At 45.9% G+C, this 27,812-nt stretch overlaps 1 protein-coding gene across 1 annotated transcript; it reads left to right on the top strand.

Annotated features, from left to right (window-relative positions):
• The first annotated feature begins 546 nt into the window (after window positions 1–546).
• LOC111161985 (small proline rich protein 4) lies at window positions 547–26,497 on the top strand. Its single transcript, XM_022526113.1, is given in 4 exon segments — window positions 547–663; window positions 25,245–25,258; window positions 26,288–26,397; window positions 26,400–26,497. Coding segments are annotated over 4 exon segments (339 nt in total).
• The last annotated feature ends 1,315 nt before the right edge of the window (window positions 26,498–27,812 follow it).

Below are 27,812 nucleotides of genomic sequence, written 5' to 3'. Positions count from 1 at the left end.
ATAGATATATGTATATAAAGCTGGTATACATACATACAGATACACATGTATATGCTATATGTATATAGATACATATCTATCTATACAACCGTATATCTGTATTTATCTATCTTTCTATCATCTATCTATGTTTTGTTTTCTTTACCCTGAACATTTTAAGAATAAGTTGCAGATGTGACATCTCTTTGCTCCTAAATACTTCAGTATATTTAATTCTTAAAGACAAGAAATTATTTTACATTTGCCTTTCAGAATGATCATTTTGGCTTCTCTGTATAAGACTGCTTGCACTAGAGAGACTGCAGACAGGGAAATGGGTTAAGGGATCTCTTTGGCAATCAGGCAAGACCTGATGAAGACCAGATCAGGAGGGACTTCTTAAAACACATACACTGTGGGTAGCATACATTACTTATCTAGGTGATAGATCAGTAGGACTTGGTGAGCAGTTGGATGTGGTTAGAGATGATGCTAGGTTCTAGTCTGATCTGCTAGGTGGATAGTAGGGGTGCATAGTGGTACTGTTCACCAAAATGAAGAGCGAGCATGAGGAGTGATGACAAGTTTGGTTCTGGAACCATCGTTGAGAACAACATGTCCTTGAGACAAACAGATGGAGATATTGAGGAAGCTACTGGATATTCCATGGATATGAAGCACCAGGTTGCAGGCCTGGTCTCGAAATAAAGATTTGTAAGTCGTTAGTATAAAGATGGTAATTAGAAGCACAGGAGTGAATAATACAACCAAGTGAGACCAGAAGCCTGGAGGCAAATCCCTGTGGATTCCCAACCTTTCAGGGGCTTCATTCTACATCTTGGGGCCACACAGAACAAAGTTAAGCTCAGTCCCCTGGGGCAGCAAAGCATCCCAGGACATCCCTATCCCGATGATGACATCATTTGCTCTGGGCATGGAAAGCCCGGTGGGTAAAAGGCAGCATGGAGACCTTGGAAGTAAATTACTTCTCACAACTAGGAATTTCCCCAGAGTCCAGAAAGGAAGAGGTGGTTTGAAGGGATGTGAGAGACTGGATGAAGGCAAGGGAGAATGGGTTCCATTTCAGTGAGGTTACGAAGCAGGCAACAGCATGTCTCCTGAGAACAGGGTTGGGCCAGAGCCTTGCACGGTGTCCTGGAGGTCTGGGAAAAGACAGGTGTGGGTGCCACACAAGTCTGGTCCTGCCATCATTGCAAAGGCCTGGCTTTAAGGTGGATGGTGGTGAGGAGCAAACAAGAGGGAAGGAGAATTTCCTGCTGAGATTTTGACATTGGCCAAAGTATGGTTTCGTTTGGTTGGTTTTTGTTTTATTTTGTTTTGTTTGGTTTTATTGGTTTGGGTTTTGGTCATGTATCCAGAGTTCAAGTCCTCTCTCAGGCATTTGATAAAATACCACCTCAAGTAAGTCACTTCCTTTGTCTACCTCACCTTTTCCATATTTGTTAGTGAAAAACTGGACCAACCACATTCATGGTACCCAGACTTTTGGCATTTGCTAAAACTAAGATTATTTAAAAAAAAATAGCACAATTGCTAAAGAGGGCTAACTTTTAATTTTCCCAAGTAAGGGCAAAGGCCCTTTATAATTACTATCACTTCAATAAATAAACTTAATTTTAAAATTAATGACTCTAGAAAGTGTATAGTCTCAAGAAGAGAAAACAGAAAAAAGACCTTCCAAAGAGATGGAGCTCCACAACCTTATACCAAACTCCACAAAGTATGGTAACATTTTCTCATTCTTTGGTGATCTGTTAAGAATGTCACCAACTGCTGACACAGTCCTTGGACCGCGAATTGGGAATCTTTTGTCTGACTTTGGGCTCCTTCAAACTCTGGCACCTCTCTTTCTGGAATGCTTTCTGCTCCCTGACCAAACCCTGCTACCAGGAAGGAGTACTGCAGCTCTGGGACCTAGAGCTTCCTTGTCTGTACTTCTCATGCTTCTCCACAGTGCTCAGCACAAACTTGGCCCAGAGGGTGAAATCTCCTTCCTTCCTATTCCCCATCATGCCCCTCCACTTCTGCCCGGCAGTGTGTACACAGTTTATACACAGCTCTGTATGTGCAGTGCCTGGCCATATAGCTTTCATGTCTTCCAGGCACAGACACATGTTTGAACAAGACTTTGGCCTCTGCCCTGCTCCCAACCTTATCCTCTGCATTCCCTTGTTTTGTCCCTTAGGATCCTAATGTTTGATTTGACTCCTCTCCTGTCTCCCACCATTTTCTCAGCCCTCTATTCATGTGTATTCTCAGCTAAAGATCATTTTAAATGTGTCCCTCCCTTTCCTCTTCTATTGCTAGTATGTGAGGTCAAGTCCTTATTATTACTTCTTTCCCAGCTGGTGTCCCTGTGGCTCCATCATTCCCACTCTCACTCCTGCTCACAACTCTTGCCAACCTAGTCTTTCAGACATGTCTGCCCTTTGGCTCCCCATTTCCTATGGGAAAGTCATACCATATTTATGTTTGGAAAGAGCTTTTGGAATTATCATATTTCACAAAGTAGAAAATCTGAGCCTCAGAGATGGGAGGCCAGTTGTCCAAAAACACACAGCTTATTTCCATCAGAACCAGAAGTATACCAAGGCCTTCTAAGCATAACCCAATGTCTTTCTACTTCCCTGTGCTACTCAATCAGATTTTTAAAAATATACACAGTATACCATAAAGTGTCACATTTGACCATTTAGAGCCAAAGCTCAGGTGTCATTGCACTTTCCACCTTGCAATCCCAGCCATCCTGGCAAATCTGCCCTCCAGGGGCCTAATCCCAATGTCACTGTCTGCTGCTCATCAGCAATAATCACCCACTACAGGTAGGCCAGTCTCTTTCCCCCCCAAAACACATAACATCTCTCCAACTTCAAATGTTTAGTCAGTCCTTATTCCCCTACCTGGAATGTCCTTGTTCATTTTCACAGAAATTTATATAGGTCCAAATCTGAGCCAGAAGCTTTGTTAGGTACCAGGTTGCAAAGATGAAGTCACTGTTTGTATCCTGAAGGATCCCACCACCTTGGAGCTTCTCCCATCTTCCCTGATGTTTTGTTGTCAACAGTGGCCTAGCCCATAGGGGTGACAGAGATTCCAAGACCCTGTGCCACCCTTGTTCCATATCATCCCTTGGGTCCTGACTCATGTTGTCCGCCTCCCAGCTTCAGGTCCTCTGTCACAGTGAGCGGGCCTTATTTTCCCAAGGTCAAACACTCCTTGAGGACTGGCCTGTGTTCCTACAGTCCCCCAGCCACCAGAGTACTGGGTATGGTGTCTGCTTCCTGTATAGTTGATGACTGACTGGGTCCCAGCAAAGCTCAACCCCTTGCTCTACCAAGCTAGGTCCTGGTTCTTTTCAGACTGAATGTGCTAATGGGTGCCCAGCACTAGAAACTGAGCAAATGAGTGTCTTTTTGCAAGCCAGAAAGAGACATTTTGGAGGGAAGTTTCCCCACCCACTTCCTTCCTACATAAACATCTCTCATCTGCATTCCCTCACCAGCATTTTCATGTTCACACAAGTGAGATGAGGATGAGATGAATACCAAGGAAATCCTAAAGGGGGAGAAATGTCCTCCAGAGCCATATGGAGCTTTAGTGGTTGGGAGCCATGCAAAGAAACAGGAATCATGGGCCTACTAGATACAGACCAATGCTTGGAAGTGAGTATGTGCATATGTTTTGGAAATTGGTAGGAAAATAGCACCTTCTCTTTCATCAACTTTACTGAGAACTGAACTTACAGGCCCATAAACACTTAGGGCTACTAGAGTGTAAGAGAGATCAACATGTGTGTGTGTGTGTGTGTGTGTGTGTGTGTGAGAGAGAGAGAGAGAGAGAGAGAGAGAGAGAGAGAAAGAGAGAGAGAGAAAGGATTGGAGAAAGAGAAAGACAGAGTGCAATGTTCATGAAAACCAGAGAATAATGGCATTCCAAATGCCCAGGATAAGCATTTAGTTTTATCTATGGCTTCTAGATTACCCACTGCTTTTCTGTCCCCTGGTGGTAGAAGCAATACTGTGTATTGGGTATCGTGATACCCAACATGGGGCTTGAACTTATGACCCTGAAATCAAGACTTGAGCTGAGATCAAGAGTCAGACACTTAGTCCTAGTGAGTGACCCAGGTACTCCTGTGTAATACATTCTTGAAGTAGTTGAATCCACCACAAAATGTCTGCTCTGCATGGTCAGGGCCCACACAAGAAAAAATTGACAGAATTTAACGTCCAAAACTTGTGAATTAGCTGTTGTTCACACTTTCCCTAGCTATGCAGGCATCACTCCAGTGACGTTTGGATCTGAGTTCTTCAGCTAATCCACGTCAAGCAATCAAAAAGCCTTGTAGCCACTCTGGAAAACAGTATGAAAACTCCTCAAAAAAGTAAAAATAAAAAATATCATATGATCTATCATTTCCACTACTGGATATTCACTTGCAGAAAAAAAAAAGCACTAATTTGAAAAGATATGTGCACCCTTATGTTTATTGTAGCATTACTGACAATAGCCAAGATATGGAAGCAACCCAAATTTCCATCAACAGATGAATGGATAAAGAAGATGTGGTATTTATATACAATGGAACATTACTCAGCCATCAAAAAGAATGAAATCTTGCCATTTGTGACAACAGGGATGGAATTAGAGGAAATTATGCTAAGTAAAATAAGATGAAAAAAGACAAATACCGTATGATTTCACTCATGTGGAATTTAAGAAACAAAACAAATAAAAAAAATAGAAACATGTCCATAAATACAGAAAACAAACCAAAGATTGCCAGAAGGAAAGGGGATGGTGGAAGGGTGAAATGGGTGAGGGGGAGTGGGAGATACAGGCTTCCAGTTATGGCCTGAGTAAGTCACAGGGATGAAAGGTACAGCATAAAGAATATGGTCAATAGCATTATAATATTCTGTGGTGACAAATGCTAGCTACGCTTGTTGCCATCCTAGCAAAACATACAGAGTTTTAGAATGGTGTACATCACCCAGGCCACCCAGGCCCTGTTGCCTTGAGGAACAGTGAGGGCCCAGCCCCTTCTTGCTCCCCACTGGCCCAGCACAGGCACAGTGCCCCTGTGCACAGTGGAAGTGCACTCCATCTTGATAAATAAATGGTGGTCATCCCATGACAACTGCCCTACACAACCTTTCTTTTCTGGTTTAGGGATCTGAGCTGAAATCCTTTTCTAAGACTATCTGGGATTGCTTCTGCCAGAGTGACAGCAGGCCAAGGGAATTTTCCCCCTGGATTCTTCCCAGTCTCACTTATTTCTCCTGTGCCCAGCCTGCCAAGATCATGGTTGAGAAAAGAGACGATTGATTTCCAAACCCATGTCTTCAGTGCTGGAGTCTGACTCCCCAAGGTCTTGAGATATTCTAAGGCTTCAGTAGAGCTTACTGATAAATTCCATGTTGAGACTTAAGAAACACTACCCTCAACACTAACTTATTTATGTTCCTTTCTTTCAGCCAAGGTTTTAGGATACTGGGTAGCAAGTGCCACTGCTTACCTTCGAATTTTGAAACTATTTCATACTTCCAAGAGTGTATCTTGCCCTAGTATTCAGAGCCCAATTCCATGGAGTACCCAACAATTGTAGAACACTCATTCTGTGCCAAATACTACACCCATGTTGTCCATTTTAACCTGTTTTAACATGCAGGGTGGTGGTGTTATTCTCCTCAGTAGATGAGGAAATTGGGGCTCAAGGACTTTATGTGCCCAAGGGCACCCACTGGTAAAGGTCAGAGCCCCCTTCTAAACACTTCTTGGGGGTGTTTCAAAGATATATTCCAACCATTGCCAGATATGGAGGGCATCCAGGTTTATGCCCTGTGCCATCGCTCTGTGTCCTGGAATCTCTAGCAGGAGTGGGGAGAAAGAATTGGGATGGGGCCCTGGAAGCTCAGAATCCAAGACCAGCCCAGGTGACTCCTCCAGGATCTCATTCTAATTTAGTGCTTGGGTCCCCCACCCAGTCCACCTTATGATAATCACTTCCCTGGGAACCTCAGAGTCTGTGTGACTTATACATATGTAGAGAGATGAGAGATAAGTACTGTCTACAGTAACCACCCAGTTCCTTTAATGGAACCTAATGGTTTTCTCAATAGAAGGCAGAACAGAGGACTACATCCCCCCCCCATTTATTGCCTAAATCACAATATGCACAAAATCAAAGCCATTTGCCCTGTCTTTCTACCAGCCATTTGCCCTGTCTTTCTACCAGTTCAGGTAGAATGTGACTCTGAGCCTAGGTTAAGTCAGAGTCATGCATTTTTTAATGGGCCTTCCAGAGAGCCATTCACCTCCTCAGTTGTTAAGTTTCCCTTAACACAATGCTGTCTATGTACCCTACCATGCCACCCCCTCCCCTCTGCCAAACAACTTCCTGGAGCCCTGCCCTCACACTCCCACAACCTGAATGCCTGCTTGGGACCATCCCAGATGCCAAGGTTCTAAGTCAAAAGTCATGAGTGGGTTTGGAAATCCAAGGCAGCCAGCCTCGTAAAGTGATGGGGAGGTGGGGCCAAGGCCAGAGTGAAGGTACCATCACCCCCAAGTCCTGCTATGCCATGAGGGAAGCTGCCATCCCTGAGGGGGTGAGTAAAACCTGAAATTTGAGGAAGGACAGGTGGGTCCTATTGTGACTAGGGACTAATTACAACACTCCAATCCTAGGCCACCTCATGGCCTTAGGCAAGGATGTGAGATGTATAAAAGGTGGGCAGACTCAGAGCATCCCAAACCCCTAGGAATCTCCACACTCCTGCTGCTGGCAAACTTGGTAAGTCTGGCAAAGTGGTGCCTCTCTTTACAGCCTTGTTCTACATGGTCCCAACCTGGCTGGGTGTAGGGCTAGAGCTCTGGGTGGTTGGTCAGAAAGAAAGACCTAGTTTGGGCATTTCTCTTTTCCATACTATTGGGGACCAATCAATAGTGGTTTGCAAGCCATCCAGCCAAGGGTGTGGGGAGCTTGACTGAGATGGGAGAGGAAAGTCTGCCAAAAGACCAGTGTCTTAAGAATCCTGTTGGTGTGTTATGGGTGTTGTATCTTGCCAGATGTTGAGAGGGAACCAGCAGAAGGAGAGGGCACACCAGCCTTGGGGCAGAGGACCTGGCAGAGTTGCCCTTTAAGGAAAAGGCAAATAAGAGGAGGGAAAAGAGAAGACTGCATTGGGGAACAGGGGTGTAGAGACCCCAAGGAACACAAAGCAGCAGGGAAAAGATGATATAGGGGCAAGACCTTACTCCAGGAATTGGGGACCACCATTTCTACCTACTATGATGAGTAGCTGGGGACTAATTACTTCCCTCTCTGAGGTTGGTTTTCCTCAACTATAAGACTCAAGCTAAAAAGTCCATTTTGTCTGTCGACTCCTTTCTCCTATAGTTATCCTAGGGAAAAGAGAGGCTCCTTCCCATTCTTTTAAATTTTTAGAAATTTATTTAATAAATCAAAAACTTTACACTGTGCTCATCGTGTGCTAGCTACTCTGTGTGGCTACATGTGTGCATGCACGCACATACATGTATTATGCATATTTATATCAATGTATTTTATATACCCATTTAATCTTTACAACAACCCTAAGAGAGGTGTGTACAGAGAGCTAAGAAACTTGATCGAAGTCACACAGCAGGTTAGTAGTTTAGCCAGGACTCAGATCCTAGGCAATCCTCTTCCAGACTCCATAGTCTTTTCATACTTTTTATTCTTGTTCTCCTTGTCTTCCCTTCTCTCTCTCTCCCTTCTCCCTACTTCTCCTGTTCCTTCCTTACCTCATTCCTTCTGTGTTGCTCTGTCTCAAAAAGAATTGAGATGACTTATAAACTTTTAGTCACAACTTATACTCAATACACATGTACACACACATGCATGCACATTTATACACAGACATGTACATCTTAAGTTGTGAAGCCATCAGGGCAAAGTAGAAGCAGAGAAGGATGTGAATGTGGCCGAGCCTGTCCTCCAGCCCAGAGTGTCTCTATGGTGAAGGCATTCCTCACTTCTTTTGTCTTTCTGTTTTCAGTTGTGTGCCAACCCAGAATGTCTCAGCAGAAGCAGAAGCAGTGTCCTCCACCGCAGCCATGCTGCCCTCCACCGCAGCCATGCTGCCCTCCACCCCAGCAGTGCTGCCCCCCACCCCAGCAGTGCTGCCCCCCACCCCAGCAGTGCTGTCCCCCACCCCAGCAGTGCTGCCCCCCACCCCAGCAGTGCTGCCCCCCACCCCAGCAGTGCTGCCCTCCACCCCAGCAGTGCTGCCCCCCACCCCAGCAGTGCTGCCCCCTACCTCAGCAAACCAAGCAGCCATGTCAGCCTCCACCCAAGTGCAAGGAGCCCTGTGCACCCAAGGGCCAACAGAAATGTCCACCCCCTCAACAGTGCCAGAAGTCCAAGCAGAAGTAAGACCTCAACATGTGACCAGAGGCTGAGCCTTCTGGGAAGACAGAGAGCATGAAGTTCACTGCCCCTTTCTCACGCAGCCATTGGTCAATGCCACTCACCCCCAGCTTCAGACTGCAGCCACTGTTCAGGAAAAGACAGCACCAGGAAGGTGGCTTCTTCAAGCTCTACCTTTTACTAATTAGCAACTGCAATTTGCACCTCAGGCAAGGATCTGATCAACTATCTACTCATCCCTACTGACATGTATTTACCTCACTATGTCTGCTTCTGGGGAGCTTGAGCAGCATGCTGAACACCTTTCTTACCACCCTCCCTTTCTGCTCCTGTTTTCCAAACAATTAAATGGAGTTCCTCTGACACTCCTGTCTCAGACTGGTTCTTCTGTTGTTGGACAATGTTACATTCCTGCAGATTTTGTGTCTCACACCCACTCCAAAGCTGGGCATGTAGGTGCAGGCAGAGAAACAAGCATGGTAGAGATGCCCTTGTGACCTGTGAGGGGTTGCCAGTGGTCCTGCCAGGGTAAGGAGGAGAGGAGGGTGGTTCTGAAGCATGGAGACACATCCCATACCCAAGGAAAGTGAAAGCACCACTGGAACCAGGGGGAGATGATGCCCATCTGGAGAACACGGCATAGAGAAAACATCCTTGCAGGCTGAGAAAGAGCAAGGGAATCCCCCAGTCAAGAGTTACATAGCAAGGAAGGGTTGAGATACATAAATTATATTTCAGAGAACAGACTCCAAGTGTTCTGGGTCCAAAGGAATTGAGAATAAGGCCTTAAAACCTCTCCCAACAGAAAAGAGAAGACAAAAATTTCTTAAGCTAAACAAATGTGTCACTAGGATGAGCGCTGGGTGTCATACGCAACTGGTAAATTATTGAACACTGCATCTGAAACTAATAACGTACTATATGTTGACTAATTGAATTTACACTTAAAAAAAGAGAGACAATCTATACTCAACACATAATATCCATCATCAATATGTGATCAAAATCACAGCGTCCATTATTTCTCAGCTGGGGATTTCCCCCACAACTATTTCCCCCACAACCCTCCTACTTGGAATTCTTCAAATTTCTGGACGATTGTGGTCATCAGATAATTCACAGCCACAGGTAATCCAAAGTGCTGGTTCCTATTGTTTCCACTACCCACTCCATCCCTCTCCACCAAATGTCTCTCCTACAAAATAGTCCATAGTTTGGGGCATTAGAACCTCCTTTCCTATACCGGCCTCCCCTTTCATGCTTCTGGGCTCCAGGGCTGTCCCTGAGGGTCAGCAGAAGCACCCAAAGGGAAGCAGAAAGGAAAATAAGCATGAATTAAGCATCTGGATTATCCCCAACACATTATTACAGACCCTGCAGAATGCACAGTTAGCTGAACACCGAAGTCTTGAGCATGGTTTGCCTGTATGGCTGGGCTCCTCTTCCTCCATCAGACTCCTTCTGTGCCTTTTCGGCTGTCTCCCTTCCTTGTATCCATCCCCCATCCCTCTGTCCCACCCACCCCGTCAATCCCTCAGTGTAGCCTTAGTACACACCTCCCCTCCTATTTGTGCAGAAGGTGAAGGGGGCTATAAAAACAGAGAAACCAGCATAGATTCTGGGTCTCTAGGTCCAACAATCCCTGGGAGAACACCCTCATGAAAAAAAGAATATTTAGACAGGGTGGCATACAATTAAGGGATGACTTGGGCGGTACATTCGACAAATGCCCCATACCTTGGAATTCAGAGGCAGAGAGAGTGAGAACATCTTGAAAATGAGAACGCCTTAACACCCCTGCATTCAAGGCTGTCATTCATCACAGTCTCCAAATGTGTCCTCCTCACCCCCATATATCACATTCCCCCTTCAAGTCTCTCATTTGGACTTTTACCCCTCTTTTCTTACCGCCCCCCCACCCACTTCGCAGTGCAACATGAGATTGAATTTTGCCTCCCTGGGCTTCATTTAATTTTCTCTTTACTAATTGCCATAATTAACACTCATGCACATGTGCCTGTGTGTGGACCATCTTGCCAATTTTTCTTTTGTCCCCACCATACTGAATCTGGATTCCTGAACCACCCCTCTTCTACTGTGTGATTTGCAGCGAGTTATAGAACTTCCCTAGGCTCACTTTTCTCATCTGCATGGTGGGGGAGAAGATTAGCTGCTTCTTGGGGTGGAAGGGGGAGTTGGTCAATGAGAATGTAAATAAGCAGTGAGCAAGTGCTTGATAAGTGTTAGCTATTGCTTTTATTGCTATTCTCCCGTTCTGACTAAGCATCGAGCCTACATTTCCACATATCGGAAGACGTGGTCTCCAGACCTTTGGTGATACAAAGGTGTAAAAGGGGAAGGGCGAATTTCAGGGTCAAAGACAGACCAATTAAATAGAGCACAGGATCAGAGTGGGTGTTCATAGGGGGACACAAGATTTAGTTCAGGGCATAAGGATCCCATTTGGTGGTTGCCCTTTACTTCCAGAATCTTCCCTGTTTTAACACTTGCCCACAATGAATCCAGCTCTTGATGCAATCCTGTCAGCTTTAGCTTACAGTGATTCTCAGCTACCATTTGGACAGTCAACCCAGTCTCTGTGAGGCAGGTCATACTCCCTGGAGGCAAGCAGGGAGGCTGACAAGCTGAAGAAGCAAGTACGGGAGCAAAGTCCTGAGGGACACAGGTGTGCCAACTTTGGTACACATTGACAGCACCCTACTGAAGCAGGTATGACTATTCCCCTCATGGATAGAGGACTGAGCTTCAGAGAAGCTCCCTCCTTGCTTCTAGTAATAACAGCCTGTAGTGGTGGAGCTGAGAGGCAAACTCGGGCACTCTGGCTCTCTGGTTTCCATCCTCTGTGACCCAGCAAGAGCTTTGTCTGTGCTGGCAGCTAGCGGAAGCCTAAAGCCCAGATCCTATCTTTTCAGAACCCAGAACCCATCAATCCATTTGTGAGGCAAAGTCAGCATGTTTACAAACCTCCACACATTCACACTTGTTTGCACAAGATTAGGCACTTGTTTGTGTTCACACCCTCACATAAATTGCACACAATGGGTTGTTATTCGATGTGCATTCTACAACTTTGCAATTTGGCATTGAGCATTGAGAGCAGAAGATAGAGCAGCATTCTAGAAGCACTGATGTGACAGTTATGGGCCCCTAGTCTCTCAATGGTGCAGAGGACTCTGTGGGTCATTCAGGGTGGTGGCAGGAACACCGATGGGAGGGGGAATTGGTGTGGTGGCTATCTGCTACCTCTCACAGAAGTGGTTTTAATATTTCAACCATGCAGTTAGCAACACCTGTGTGTGCTAGAATATACCTGCTGAATATCAGCCCCAAACACATTCACTCTTGCCCACTCACTCATGCTTGCACATCCATGCACATAGTCCCACACATATACATTCATAACCCCTCACATGAGGTCACAACTGATCACACACTGACACACAATTACATGCTGTCAATCACATAGAAGTGACCACACACTGACATACACTCACAAGCATCTGAACGCACAGACACACATGCTCATGGTGGCACTCTCACTCACGTGATGGCCCCAGAGCATGGAGCCCATCCTCTGTTCTCATGTCCCAGCAGCTTGTCCTCTCAGCTTTCCATAGGCCCCTGCCATATTCCAGTAGGGATGTCTGACCATCACCTTGAGATCCCAGGGAGACAGGCTGATGCTAGGGCTTGGAAGGTGGTGTGTCTTCCTCAGAGAAGAATAGAGTTATATATTTCAAATAAAAAAATCCCCTGAAAGGTGGTGTGGCACAGGAAAAAGAACGCCCACCCACCTTGAAGCCTGAGAGATCTGGGTTCAAATCCCTTCTTCCGTTTCTCATTGAATAACCTTGGACAACTTAACTTTTCTAAGCTGTAAATGAGAACCACTCAACCTTCCAGTCCCCAGTTAGAAATTCAAGCAGACAGGCAGTGGCGGTCTGCCCTTCCCTTCCTCCACAGACTCCCTGGGAAAGTGAAGACTTCTCTCAGCTGCCAGTGGCTGTGCCCCAGGGGATCCCCAGCTGGTGATGGATTTCTGCAGCAAGGCTCCAGATCTAGCCACCAAGAATCCTTTAGTGAGAGTCCTGCCTGTGGGTGTGGCCCAGGGCAGCCTGCTCCACCTTCTCCTACATGTTGGTACATGTGAACTTGCTTCCTGCCATTCCTGGGGGAATCACACATGCCTGGCACTGAAGACACAGCAGGTATGCCCTGTGCCTGAATCTGCTGAAACTCTTCCTGGGTCACCGTGGTGCCATCTGGCCGTGTGTGTGTGTGTGTGTGTGTGTGTGTGTGTGTGAGAAAGGCTACTGTCATCTGGAGGTCCTACCCAGTGGCAGAGACAGTCACTATGGATATCTGACCCCTGGTTCCTGGCATGTAGTCCTCTCTTCTGGAATATTTATGCTGGCTATCAGGTATCAGACTGATTCATCCCATCTTGCTCTCTGATGAAATAAAAAGTCAACCATTCTTCCTGTTCTCGGTCCTCCACCCAGCCCTTTGGCTTGAGCCTCCTCTGTCCCCTAGAGCTGATAGGACCATGAGGCTCTCCTTCAATGGGTTTTAGAAGGCACAACCACTTCAAATAAAGAGCACTGAACAGAGAGTCATGAGACCCGAGTCATTATCTTAGTTCTGCCATTGGCCTTCTGTGTGTTACTGGGCAAGTTATTTCCTTTCCCTTCACGTTCTAACCTCCACAAGGCCACCTTGGGCTTGCTGCATTCTTTCTCAGCTTCTTTCCTGTTCTGACTCACTAGAAGGTGACTCACTCACTCCAATCTTTATTTAATCTCCCCATTATCCCCTAAGTAGTCACAGTCACGGAAATCCCTTGGAGGTAGGGACAGGGTGGGACTATCCAGGTACCAGGTCATTTTGTATGGCTTTGTCGTGGAGGCATAGAGCAAACTTAGCTAAAATCCACAGCGATATTTTAAGATCTCTCGCCTTGGGACTAACTTACCACCCTCCAGGGAATCAATAACACACCATCTGCTGACAGTTTTAGATTTATATGTATGTACACATATACACATATGCGTATACACACACATATGTATATTTAAAAGGAGTGAGTTACTTCTACAAGCAAGGTACTATACTAGGATTTTAACACTTAGCCTATTAATACTAATTTATACCATAAAAAATAATAATTCTTATTTGCTACTGAGCAAAATGAGACCCAAGGAGGAAACAAACTTTGCCCAAGACTACACAGCTAGTAGCTGAAGAGCTGGGTTTCAAATATAATCTGCCTTTCATGCAAGCCCATCTTTTTGACTCATTCTACTTTCCCCTGATGATTGGGCTAAAAGTCCTCCCAGAGCAAATAAGGGCTGAGCATTTCTTATCTGCATTTCATATGGTACATGGTGAAAAAAAGTCTGGATGATGTTTCATAGGGTGCTAAGCTACAACTTCTGGCCTTCATGGAACTAACTGGCCAGGAGACTTTTCCTTGCTTATAATGGCCTTCAGGAAACAAAGAGTAAATGGCAAGACTCATGTACATGGAGCTAGAGCTTCTCTGTTGGGAGAGGGAGAGAGATTAACTTGTCATGTTTAAGACAAATTAAAGGGACACCTAGTCAGTTAAGCATCTGCTTTCCATTCAGATCATGATCTTAGGGTCCTGGGATCAAACCCTGCTTTGTTGTAGGGCTCCCTGCTCAGAAGGGATTTAGCTTATCTCTCTCGCTCTGCCCTTCCCCCACCCCACTTGTGTCCATTTGCGCCCACTCATTCCCGCTCTTGTTTGCTATCTTGCTCTCTCTTGGGCATGCATGCTCTCTCTCTCTCTCTCTCTCTCTCTCAAATAAGTTAATCTTTAAAAAAACAAAGACTGATTAACAGTTTTCAGCCACAAGTTCAAGTCTTCACAGAATATTCTTATTTTATTCTTTGCATGAGACTGGATCAGGGTGGTAGCTCGTACATTGGCTCCCTGCAGACAAAGTGTGTGTGTGTGTGTGCGCGCACACTTGTGTGCATATATGCATGCATACATGCTATTCTCTTTGCGGACAGGCAGGAGAGTGCCACCAGTCACCATAATCTTAATAAAGTTTCCTCCTGGTCTCCCTTTATGTCATATTATGATGGTGTGCTGTGGGGAGAGTTGTAAAAGCAGAATCTTGGTTCCAAAGACTCTCATTTTAATACTCCTTAAGACAGCCTGTGGTGGTTAATAGAATAGTGACTGCTTTGCTATATGAGGGGGGCACCTGTGGTTACATGACAGGTGGCATGGAAATTGGAAGGAAATAGAGACAGGATCAGAGAGCAAGGATGGTAACCTTGTAAGGAGGTAAGCAAGGCCAGGTACACACTCAGGACACCTGCAGGTACCAACAAAGGAGCCCATGCAGCCCAGATTCAGGCTGACTATAAGCTCCTCCTACTCCAAAATAAGTAAATGGGGGCTGTCTGCCCTAGGGTTACAGGCCAGAAGAAGTTCTTTGCAGGAAGAAGAGCAGGAGCTGAGTGGTAATTAAATCATCCTTGTTGAAAATCTCTACCACTTGAAATTAGAGACTGTCCTGTGAGGACATCAATGGGAATAACCCCTGGACTGTATGGGCCTTCAGCACAGCTCTTACATCTCGAGATTCACCTTCCATTTGGGGAATCTGTGCTAATTGTGGTTTCCTCTTTTACTAAAATGAAGCCAAAGCAGCCTTTAGACAGGACTGTGCTAACAGCTTGATTACAACAAAAGGTGAACAGACACCAGGGAGACATGTCACCAGATTATCTAGTCAATAAAGCCAGTTCACTCATTCTCAGCATGGACCCCACTACAACGATGCCTCCCTGGCTAGCTCCTGCCCTGCTTCCATGTGGCAGAGGCCCCATAGCCTTACCAGCCAGGAGCATACTCCAGCATGGGCAAGCTTTCCATAAGTTAAGCCTGTGCTTCACAGCATCTCCCCTGCTCATTCAGTAACAGTTTTTTGAGAGAGTAGCAATTCTTAAAAGGGAAAAGATGATTGGAGTCTATGCTCAGATATCACCTTGCTTAAGAGCTTTTGGTGAACCCCCAGGGGAGACTAAAATGTCCTATGGCTTCCCTAGTGTGCTGCACTTGGGGGCCTAGAGATGGTCACACTCTGTTGTGTCCATTGTCTTCCTGTCTCACACTGCCTGTTTGTTCACCAAATATAGAGCTTGGCATTGCTAGGTCCCCCATTAACCCATGCTGTCCTGCTGTTCAAAACACTGTCTGTGTCTGTTCAGCAACTTCTCATGTTGCGGTCCACTGACTCTCTAAAAGAACTGGACAGTGTGGCCTGTGTGGTCTGTGCCATGCCTGTCCGCATGCATTATGCTGGAGGGTTGAGGAGACTTGGGGAGCTTGTCATTTGGGAAGAGGCAGCATGATACCATGCAGGGTAGTCTTAGAACCAGACTGACGGAAGCTTGGATTCTGGTCCAACCACTTACCAGTTGCATGACTTGGGACAAGTTATTTAATCTCTCTGGGTTTCAGTCTCCTCATCGACCAAACACCGGTTTTGTGTTTCTCTTGCAGGGATTGGGGGTAACCATGTAGAGAGCCTTGAATTTTACACAATAGCTGTTCAGTAATTGGAAACCTTTGCAGGGAGAGTTTCTCTTGCTCTCCATTCAGTTTGGCTTTCCTCACCCCCCACTGAGTCCTTCCCCCATCTCCCATGCACTGACTCAAGTCATTCTGCCTTCATCAAACCCCAACTCCATGGTGAGCCAGCAAGGAAACCTTGGAAAGGTATTTACTCCAGTAGGGAGGAACTGGTCTCTCCCTCTGAGGATAACATGATCCAGCTTAATGAGACCACTGGGATGAGAAGAGTCCCAGCTGAGGTCCTTAGATTTCTTTGCCTGTAAAGTGAGGAGGAGGAATCCCTAAGGTCTCCCCTGCATCTGAGGCCTACCTGCCTCCTGGTCTGTACCAGCCTCCTGAGGGAGGCACTCTTGAAATTGGAAACAGTTGCACTAGCGGGGCAGGACCTGCAGGTGGCACTCTCCCCCAACTGCCTAGGGGCTGACTTGCGATGTGCTTTGGCACAAGGTCCTGTGGTCAGAGTTGGGAAAGAGGTGGTTTATTTTGTTCCCCAACCACAGACAAAAAGTCATTTGTAGGAAAGTATCAGTTGCCCACAAGCAGATAGCACTTGTTGTATACCGTGTAAGCCCATGTTACCCCTTCATTTCCCTCTTCTTCCTTCTTTTCCATCCTACCTTTGCAGTCACATTTACATCTGCACATGGGTGGACACACTCCACACACACATACACATATGCACACAGCCGAGTCACGGGGTTGGCTATCAGTTAGTATGCACTGGACTTCATCATTTACTTTCCCTTTGGGCAGAGTCAAGCAGAAGTAGGAATAGAATCTCCTTACAAGAAAGAAGTCATCTCTTGCATATCCCCGTGTATTGATCAGGATAGACCAAATCACGCTTCAACTGCCAATGAGCCTACAATCTCAGGGGCTCAAAACAGCAAAGTCTTACCTCTCCCTCACCTTAGATGTCCACTGAGGGTCAGCCATAGCCCTTCTGCACATTAATTTGACTTCGGGATGAAAGCTGACAGAGCAGCCTCAATCTGGAACATGGTCAGTCCTTATAGCAGAGTGGCAAGACAGTGTACGAACTGCAGCTCCTAGAGTTTACACTTTATGGGCAAAGCAAGTCCCATAGCCACATCTGCCATCACCAGTGGGCAGGGTAGGATACTTCCTGGGGGAGAGGAGCAGAGGCAACAAAATCTTTATGAACACAGGATAGCCTAATTCACCCATGTAAAGTGATTCTTGGATTTCTACCCCTTATAATTACTGATGCCAGTGTTGTCTTCTTTTGAGTTGTGAATATCATCCTAGAAAAGCCGACCTTTATCAGGTTCCCCTGTATGCAAAGGATGTCTAAGGCCCTGAGTCGGAGGAAGGAACCCGGATGGAGAAAAATAGATTCCTGCTCGTGATCCAGCAAGAAAGAAAGCACAGTGGAAAACAAAGCACTTGGAAGGCATGTTTGATGGGTGTCAGCAAAGGGAGAGGAAAGGCACCAAGAAGGGCGAGCCCTGACGATGTGGAAGGACTGGGCTCTGCTTCATCAGATGGAGGGTGTTGTTGCTCTTCCCAGCCACACAGTGGGAGAGCCCACATCTATGTAGACCCTGGCCTGGCCACATATTGTTTGTCTGAACACAAAGTCAACGTGTATCTATTATGAATTAGGTACCCTACTACTACAAACAGATGTTGAAGAAAAGTAGGGAATGTTCCTGCCCTCAAGGGGCTCACAGCTAACACAGGACAGAGCAGGGGTAGTCCATCCCCAAACCGCAGAATGGGTGCTAAGACAGGAGCTTGCTGTGCAAACACCAACACCAAGGTCCAAGTAATATAATGAGGGATGTTCAGAAAAGAAATGAACTAGTGTCTGAGATTCTAAGATTAATCAGGTGCAGATTAGGGCCAAGTACTTCAGGCAGAGGGAGTGGCTTATTGGCAGAAGAATGAGAAAACAGCACATTATTAAGAAAACCTGTAGGGGTGCCTGGGTGGTTCAGTGGGTTAAAGCCTCTGCCTTCAGCTCAGGTCATGATCCCAGGGTCCTGGGATCGAACCCCGCATCGGGCTCTCTGCTCAGCAGAGAGCCTGCTTCCCTCTGTCTCTCTGCCTGCCTCTCTGCCTACTTGTGATCTCTGTCAAATAAATAAATAAATAAAGCTTAAAAAAAAAAATGAAAGAAAATAAAACTGCAACAGTTCATCAAGACTTATGGCTGGAAGAGTAGAGCACTTGTACAGAGAGAAAGGGAGGTGGGGTGATGGGAGGGATGAGACTAGAAGCCTTCCCCAGGGTCCAGAGTGTGAAGCCCCTTTGAAATCATGTCAACAACTGTGTACTTTCTCCTGAGATCTGTGGGAAATCACCAAAGGGTTTGGGCACGGAGTGGCTTAATTACCATGGATGTGAAGTATTGTCCCACCGCTTCCCTCTACTGATGATGTGCAAGGCCAACCACAGCTGAGGCTGGCAGCTCAGAGCTCTGTGAGCCCTGGTCCTAGCTTGGAATGTCAGGCATCACCAGGCATTGTCTGAGCTGAGGCTGGCAGCACTTGCTTGCTGCCTTCTGCGGCCATTTCCTCAAGGGCATCAACGGATAAACTGGCCCGACTTGTGGTATCTGCTAATTTGTCTGTTTGGTTTGGTTCTCTATTTCAGCCACCATCACAGAGGTCCTTTCTCTGGCCCGAGGAATAATTTGAGCCCCAGCTCCTTGCTCCCAGGGACCAAGTCTCAGGGAAAAATCAGGTTCCTCAGTGGGCAGTGCCATAAATGGAAATGTCTTTTTGCCCCAACCACCTCCTGCCAGGAAGAGAGCTACTGTTCTACCATGGTTGCCTCTCTCTGGGTTTTGCTTGAGGTTGTGTCCAGTAAGCTCAGCTAACCAGGAATGTAAAGCACAGTGAACGCCTCAGTGATACAAAGCAAACAAATTAAGAGATGGCTGTCCAACTCATAGGTTACACTCCTTAGGAACTCCTATCTAAAGCATGATTTTTGTTCTATACCATTAGCCTATGTCCCAAAGGGAAACCCCCTTTGTTATACTATACCAAGATTTGCCTTTCAGATTAGCCATCAGACAACCAGTCAGCCAAATGATCAGGAAATCAACTAGTCAAATACTCAACCAGACAGCTAGTCAGTTGTTTAGTGAACTAGGTGGGCAGTCAGCTAGTTTGTCAGATCATCATTCACCCTCCTTCTTTCACTCACTTCCCAACTCACTCAACAGCATCCTTTAGTAATTGGACCACCCACTCACCAACTAGCTAGTGTACCCACTGGCCAACACCAGTTCTTACCAGAGTAGAAGTTCTGTCCTCAACATCTTTCCTGCCCCTGGGAAGCTTGCAGTTTGGCTGGTTAGAATGAAGTTCCCCAGGGGTGTGTGTGTGCGCGCATGCGCGCACGCGCGCACGCACACACACACACACACACATATGTGCACCCATAGGTACCTAGACCTCTTACAGGTGTGGGTGATGTCAGCACAGGTCTTCAAAGATAATGCATATGCTTAGATAAACAGAAAGAGCTACTTAGAGAAGGCAGGCATCAACCTGACCTTGAAAAGAAGGACTAGTTCATAAAGCATCTTGAGACTTCATTGACTCTGACTGTTAAGCCAAAATGTCTAACAGTGGGTTTATCATTCAGTTGAACTCATTCATTGATAAAACATTCATTTTTCCACATTCATAGAATGGGTATAACATGCATTTGGCTAATACAGGGGATAGATGATAAACACATGGATATATGATAAGAGTGAAACAGCTCTTTCCATCAGAGAATGTACATGTGATGCTGAGATTAGTATATAATTTAGACATATTCAAGTTGAAATATTACATAAAAAGTGCTCATGGTACATATAAATAAAAAGTTGTGAGTGCTGAGCAGAAGAGGAAAACCTATCTTTTGGGAAAGATTTAGGAAAGCAGTCACAGAGAAAGTAATATTTAAAATCCTTCCTAAAGATTACCTTGAGTTTCATTAGGAGACTTGAAAATGGTGTGTCATTACAGATCAAATGATTTGAGGCAAGAAAGCATGAGGTGAGTTTTGGCAATAGCAATACCCTCGTCTGGGGCTGAGTTAAGGGAAGCTGGGAGCCAAGATAGGAATTATACGTGGTGTCAGCTTGTACAGAATTTTTGAACAGTTCATACCCTCTCTCCTTCCTCTCTTATGTGCCATTCTCACACATAAGTGTTAACATCTCTCCTCCTGCTTCAGGCTAACTAGGATGACCTGCCTGTATCCCCTGGTCACTTATCCCTCCCCCAATAAATGCCTCCGATCAAGATGGCACTCTTCATCTGAGTCAAAAGCAGCATCAGGGTCCTCCACTCATGATTAGTCCCCCAAGGAGGAACTCAGCTGCCTTCCCAGACTTTCCCAAACCCATACATTTATAGAATGGAGGCTCCCTGGGGCCCTTGAGGGAGTTGTAGCCAAACTCCTCATATTGGAAAACAGGGAAATTGAATCTGGGAAACATTAAGGGCCATGTCTAAGACCTCACAGCCAGTAAGGGGTGAGTATCAGTAGAGCAGTTTCTTAACTCTCTTGGCTCCTTCTTTTGCCTCTAACCACACCATGTCATGTCCAAGGACAGGGTGTCCACTCAACTTCCAAGAGGCTAACCCTGGTCATCTTTCCAGAGGTGTGCACTTTTCCCACACAGCTCTCCTCTTCCACAGCCAGTCTTCAGCTTCCTCAGGTGACAGTCTGTGGATGTTGTGTCAGAACCAGACTCTCACCATCCAGGACTTCTTTTACACATTTATCAAACTCGTAGAACTGTTGGGGATCTTAGAGAAATAAAGCAAGGAGGGGTGGAAGGGGAGATAAATGGCTTACATATTTCTGGAACCTTATCCTTTCCCTCTTCTCTCTCCATAGGACTGATTTCAATATTACTTCACAGAATACCCAACACCAGTAACTGAGCATCTTATCTGCAAATAGAAAAATTAGAGGCTAATTTTTCTAATCCATACTGCAAAAGGATTTCCCACATTTATAAAGGTCACAAAGTCTCTCTAAGAAGCATGTTCTGAAATTTTTGTTGACAGATCATCAACTAATTAATGGAGAAAGGAATTCCAAACAGAAATGTCCTGGACAGTGACTGCTGGTTAAGTATGTACCAGAACTCTAGACAAAACACATATGACATGATTATTATTTTCTTTAATGAAATGCAATTTGCTCAGTTTTAAATGTTCATTTCACTGAACAGGCAGCTGAAATACAGGAATGCTGGCAGGCCCAAACTCTGCTGTCCTCCCTGCCAAGCACAATCCTCCCATTATAAAATCCTCTCATGAGTAAACTAGAGCGCTTCTTTTTTTTTTTTTTCCTTTTCTTGCTTCCTCCTTACAGATAGCATAATAAATATGTTCTATTTGTGTCCAGATGGAGCCATCAACAACCTTTCTTTCCCCAAAAGTACCCTGGTGGAAATGTGTTTGGATTGATAGCTAAGTGATTAGCAGTGTCTCTGAGAGGGTCCTCTCCCAGGATCAGGTCTCTCTGTCCCAGTCACCTCACTGTTTGTCCACAGGGTGGGTTTGGGTTTTCTCAAGCTTTGACTCACCTTCAGAAATGAGTCTTGCCTGTGCCCTCCCCTCCCTGAAGGAGTCATGGCACACACCTGTTCTCAGGTGTCTGCTCCCTGGGGAGGCAAGTTGCAGAGCCTGGCTTCCTGGTTGGAGTCCAACATGGCCTTTGAGGATGAAAGAGCAGATGCAGGACTCAGGACTTGCCAGGTGACAGAGCCAAGGCCAGACTGGATGGCGGGAGTGGAGTCCCTGGTCCACTGAGTTTCTCAGGGCACACCTTCCCTAGAGAGTTGCTTGTATGGGCTGGTTTGAGGGTGCCAGCAAGCCTCCCCTCCTCCTTTGAAAGAATGATCCCTAGCCAGCCAGGGTGTCTGGAAATCAACCATTTTAGATGTAAGAGACTTGGGGCAACCCTATTTTCTAGATTTAAGATTCATCCACCATTGGAGCCAGCTTTCTTATTTATAAATTTATTATACAATTAGCTTTCTTCATAGACTATTGTGAAAACTTTTATATGGAAGTGTCTCTAAGTTGAGCGGCTAATCAAACTGCACCCGGGCCTAGCAGTGTGGTGGCAAGGGACTGGTTGGGGTCTGTTAGAGGAGAGAGGAAACAGGCTCATGGGAAGGATGACACTGAGAGCCAGGGAGGAAAGAAAAGATGTCGGACAGGAGGAGGGAGAGAACCAGCTTCCTAGTTCTGTCTTTAACAGAGCCTTTGCCAGAAGCCGCCTCGTAGCTCAGGCACTTCAGCTGACTGACAAGATCTGTGAAGTCAGGAGCCCTGTGATCTAGCCCTGCATTCCACATGAGCCACTGTGTGACCCTGGGCCAAGACTCAGTTTCCCCCTCTGTAAAATGGACAGACTGTGGCTCATGGAAAAGTTGAGTTCCAGGGTTTCAGGAAACTTGTTTTGGATGCTATGAGGTTGACTGCTTACATACATAAACAGGACCTAGAGCTCACAGCTTTTTCAAGGCCAGCTATGCCTGGCTGTCTATCCCAGCCACTCCTGGAGCATCCTCAGAGATGACAGTACTCACATACACTGTGATACAATGATAGTTGTGTTATACACCCAGTTGCATAACTAGAGAGAGCTCCCAGGAGGAGTTGGTTATGAACCAAGCAGGAGGCCAGAAAGCAGACTGGGGAAAATGAGGAGTCCACGGAGAAGTTGTGTGTGTGCCTGATGAAGGGAGGGCGTCATTGCTCCATTTGTAGGTAGCACAAATACACTGATACTTTCCAGGTGCCAGGCACATGAGAATGCTATGCCAAATCTGTTTTGCTGCCTCTTTCCCTTCTGGAGGTCTTGCATCTAGACAAGCAGAGTGGAGTGGGAGCCAGGAAGAGAGGTGTGGAGGTGGCAAAAGTGGAAGGCAAAATGTGGAATCTAGAACCCAGAATGTTACTTTACTTCTTTAGAATGTTATATTCTTAAAGTTGATAGGTTTGTGGGGAGAAAGGGGTGAGACCTGGCGGGGATAGGAAATTAAGGGAAGGGCTAACCTGTAAGTGAGACTGACCCTAAAAACTGAGCCACATATGATAGAAAGCTCAGGGAAGTTCCTGAGCCATGGCCCCACCTAGCAACAGTCACTTGTCTGCCACAGAGAAGCTGGCCACTGTGATGCATAGGATATGAACCCCTGGCCAGGGCCCTGCCCCAGCTCCTCCCTGCTTGCTGCCTATCGTTGAGCCAGTCAGTTAACTTCTTTGGATTTACTTTTTCAAACTGTAAAATTGGATTTACACTACCTGACAGGATTGTCATGATAATTAAATAAGGCAAGGGTTTGAAAGTGCTTTGGAAAATACTTCTAGGTATTTCTATCATTTCTCAGGCAGCCTTACAATGTAGCCCCCGATAATGACAAAAATGAGCACATCAATGCCTCTAGTCAGGCTGGCCGCTGAGGTTTTAGGCCGTAAGTACAAAGGTAGATCAGCTTCCCAGAGCAGTCCTGCCCTCTCTATCATTGGGGCTACGAGTACAAATGAGGGACCAGGGCTCCTTCCTGCCATCTAAATAGGTCCTTGAGTAAATTCCCAGATTTAGCAAAAAAAAATACAGACTGCCGAGTTTAATTCACATTTCAGATTAACCAGTAATTTTGTATTATAAGTATGTCTTATGAAATATTAGAGATATACTTTACTAAGAAAAAATTCTGGTTAAAGAGGGCACTTGATATAATGAGCACTGGGTGTTATATGCAACTGATGAATCACTAAACTCTACCTCTGAAATTAGTAATACACTATACGTTAATTGATTTTAAATAATTTTTTTAAAAAATTCTGTTTACCTGAAATTCAAATGGAACTGGGTGTCCTGTATTTTACCTGGCAACCCTACCCTAGAGGTTAAATTCTATCCCAACCCCTGCCCACCACTAATACCCATCAGTGGCTAATATCTGGTGGGCAGGTGAGGGATAGCAATACCATGTTGATTAAGCTTGGGGGGCTCATTCTCATTCTTGTCCTAGTGCTCAAGGAGAAGCCTCCTATAATACATTGCAAACAGTCCCTGGTGGGTTGGGAAAATCATAGGCACCAGGCAGTGGTGTAGGAGACAAGGGACCTTTGTGAGGAGACTTTTGACTTCTCCATCTGATGTTTGGATCCCCTGAATCATCCAGACCTGAGTCCCAGTCCCATTTCTGCTTTGTGTTAGCCACATGATCTTTCCCAGCCTCACTTTCCTCATCTACAAAATGGTAACAATGACACTTGCCTTGTGGAAGCTATAAATTTACAGTGGAACGGTGGGTGTGAAGAGTGATCTCAGCACTAGGCAGTGCTCATGGCAGTGCCAGATCTTAGTGCTCAACAAATGGAAGTAAGAGCAGTGAAGGGGATGCTCATATTTTTATCAGAAGTGGCCCAAACCCATATTTTCTCTCTTCCTCCTATTTCCTCAATGGTTTTTACAACTCAAAGTCAGTGAAAAGCACCTCAGATTTGTTCTATTTTTTAAAGATTTTGAGTCCTTGAGTTTCAGCAAACACCTTAGGTAGGTGAAGTCCACTTAGCTAGATAGGGACCCAGAAGGCTGGAATCTCTGGGGGTGTTTTCCATCAAAACAGGCCAGTAAAGCAAGTCCCTGGAGGAAGTGCAGGTGGGAGAAGTTGGTAAGGAATTCCCTGGAAGGAAGTAATCAGAACCATGCCAAATGCCTGAGATAGGCTGTGGACCTTGTAAGGTTTCCAGAAGAGGCTGGCGTCCAACTGTGTTCAGTCTTCTCTCCTGGGGTCCTGCTTGAGCCTCTGGTATGTAGGAATGAATTCCTCCTGCTGAGACCTGAGGGGCGCTTCCTCCTTCTCCAACAGTCTCCAGCTACTTGGCAGGCTCCTGTCCTATTCTTGGGTAATCAGAGAAGTGACTTAAGCCTTATGACAGTTAAAGAAATGTCACGCTAATTGTTACTTAGGAAATTCAGTCTCCATCCCTCACCATTGCTGGGTATGGCTAATTACCTGATTCTGGGTCTCACTCCCTGGCAAGAGGATTTTGCTCATTGAGGGGAGATATTTAGAACTGGAACTGGAGTGTGTTGTAGCAATTCTGAGTTTCCTCCAAATGTTCTCATTCTTAAAAAGCTACCTTTTCAGCCTTATGAGCAAGCCTTTTCAACCACTGCTTTTAGGTTTGCAGAAGCAGGTATGTTATATATTGCATTTTACACTGTGGCGTTCCCCTGCTTCACTATCATGATGACCACCCAAAACCTATGCTTCCCTTTATAATCATGAATTTAGAAGAGAGGAAGGCTGCTTACAAACAAAACCAGAGACACACACTGGAACTGGGAAGGCCTCAGAGACCTTTCCAGGTCAGCATCTTCCAAATAAGGGCATAGATGTTGAGAAAAGGCAGATTGCCCACAAGTACGCCTGGCTGGTTTGGTTCTAGAATCCATGGCTTGTGCCTTCTTGGCCCAGTGCTCCTACTCTGAACCAGGCCACTTCTTGTAACATCCTTCTCTTGTCCCGGACCCCTAGCGGTCTATGTGACCTTCGGTTCCCCAATTCTTCATGGAGGGCTAGAACCTCTATCCTATGGCTACAATAAATGAATAGCCTTAGCATCCCAAGGCGAGTCAGCCATGTAGTGGGGACTACAACTCAGACCTCTGAGATCCTGGAACAGGCTTTTTCCCCAACACTTATGCATCACGACACTTCCCTCTAGAACAGGGATGGCTCCTGGCCTCTACCACAGGCGCTCCCATCCTTGCCAGCACCATCCACACTACTCAAGGTGGCCAGTTGACATCGCAGACCCAATGCAAGTCAGCCAAGACTTCATGCCTCGATCTTATAAAATATTTGCATTACCTTTTAATCCTCAACTCAACACCTCACCTTGTTTTCTGGGAATACTGAGAAATCAATTATGTATTTAGTTAAGGCAGGAGTCTATGGGAGGATGAAGTAAGATAGGAAATCAGAATAGCACAGCAGAAAAATGAAAGGGAGAGGATCACAATGGGCCCCTGTGAATCAATCCATTGACCAATTTGAGGCTATCATTCACTTGTCATGTCCTTGACCATTGTAAGAAAACTGTTCTAGGTGTCAGAAGGGGGAGTGGCAGAGGGAGCCCTTCTCATGGTGTCCATTGCCTGGGTTTCTTTCAGGCCTCCCGGTTCTTGTGACAGTGTCTTCTCAGCGGCAGCAGCTGAGGCAGGCAGGGCCTGCCCTGGAAGGCCCAGAAGCAGCAGCAGGTGAAGCAGCCCTGTCAGTCACCTGCTGTCAGATGTCAAGAAACATGTGCACAACAAACCAAGGATCCATGTGCTCTCAGCCCAAGAAACAATGCCCACCCAAGGGCACAGCTATCCCCACCCAGCACAAGTGTCCCGTGGCCCAGCAAGCCCCCAAGAATAAACAGAAGTAAGGGCAGACTGGGGTACTGCCTGCCTGACATTCAGGCTACCAGATGGAGCCTTCTCTTCCTCCTGTTCCTCTTCCCTCCATACCCAAGAGCTGCCTTCCTCTCCCACCACCTCCTGCCGGGGGTCCAGTGAAACATTGTCAGGATTTCTCCCCATTTAGCTTTTCCCACCCTGATTGTCTCCCAAGTAGATATGAGGAAGCCTTATCCTTTCCAGCCTCCTGCCTGGCCACAACTAGGGCCCCATCCATGCTCCCAAAACAAGGGAAGCATTTGAACTTCTTCTGAGGTTCCACTCTGAGTAGTGGGGATTCCAGAAGCTGAGGCACAGCTTCTGTCTTACTGCTTCCTCCAACTCCCCTTCCATGCACTTCTCTCATTTTATTTATTTATCTCCCCTTCCATGCACTTCTCTCATTTACTTCTCCCCTAATAAAACTGTGTTTTGTATCATGGTGGTCTTACCCTAGTCTATGATCCATTCATTGGTTCAGAGGGGCATTTTGGGGAAATGAGTGTGCAAACACATATGTGCAGGGAGTATATCCTCATGGGCATCATGGCTCTGGTAATTAATGATGGGGTAAGGTCAGATCCTGATGCATCTTACTTAAAGGAGAGGGAGAGAAAGTGCAGGGGCTATTTGACAAGAGTCTAGGAGACCCTTGCTAAGTAATATTATCTACAGAAGGGCAAAGGGAAGAACAGTTTAGCTCCTACCATTAAAGGCCACCTGACAAATGTGGTTTTGGTCTCTTGGAAGTTGTCATTCTCAAAAGAAGAACAAACATATATACATGATGTTAAAGTACCTCAAAGCTCATCTATGAATATGTGCAAATGACTTTTTCATGTATTTATGTGTTTTCCGTTCATTTATTCATTAATTCATAATCACTCAGCCATCTAATATTTTGCAAATTCTGCTATGAGTTTGATTCTCCACTCTGCCATGCTGGTTTTCCAGAGCTCTCCCAAAAATGTCTATCCTGAGTTTCAGTCTGCTCTGGAGTCACGGTCATTTCCTTACACAGGGAAAGGTTGTTGCAGGGATAGTCATGTAGAGAGTATGTGCAATTTTACAACTGACCTTGTCAGTCCGATTTTATGTGCCTTATAAAAGAAGTCCTATTTTTACAGCTGGCTTCCTCACTCTGGTGAAAGACTGGCTACTTGTTAAGAAGCTGTTTTCTCTGTATGTGAAGAGATGAGCTGTAAAAGCAAGGTCCTGGGTGGGCAGGAACAGCCACACACACAGCCAGAATTTCTCACTTGAGCTTTATTCTTCCTTTTTGATTTGCTCATGGAATTCTAGCTG

The sequence above is a fragment of the Enhydra lutris genome, unplaced genomic scaffold, assembly GCF_002288905.1.
Source record: "Enhydra lutris kenyoni isolate GAN:26980312 unplaced genomic scaffold, ASM228890v2 scaffoldscaffold88, whole genome shotgun sequence".
Taxonomy (NCBI): Eukaryota; Metazoa; Chordata; class Mammalia; order Carnivora; family Mustelidae; genus Enhydra; species Enhydra lutris.
Note: the sequence above shows the minus strand (reverse complement) of the source record. Positions and strands in the feature narration are given on the sequence as shown.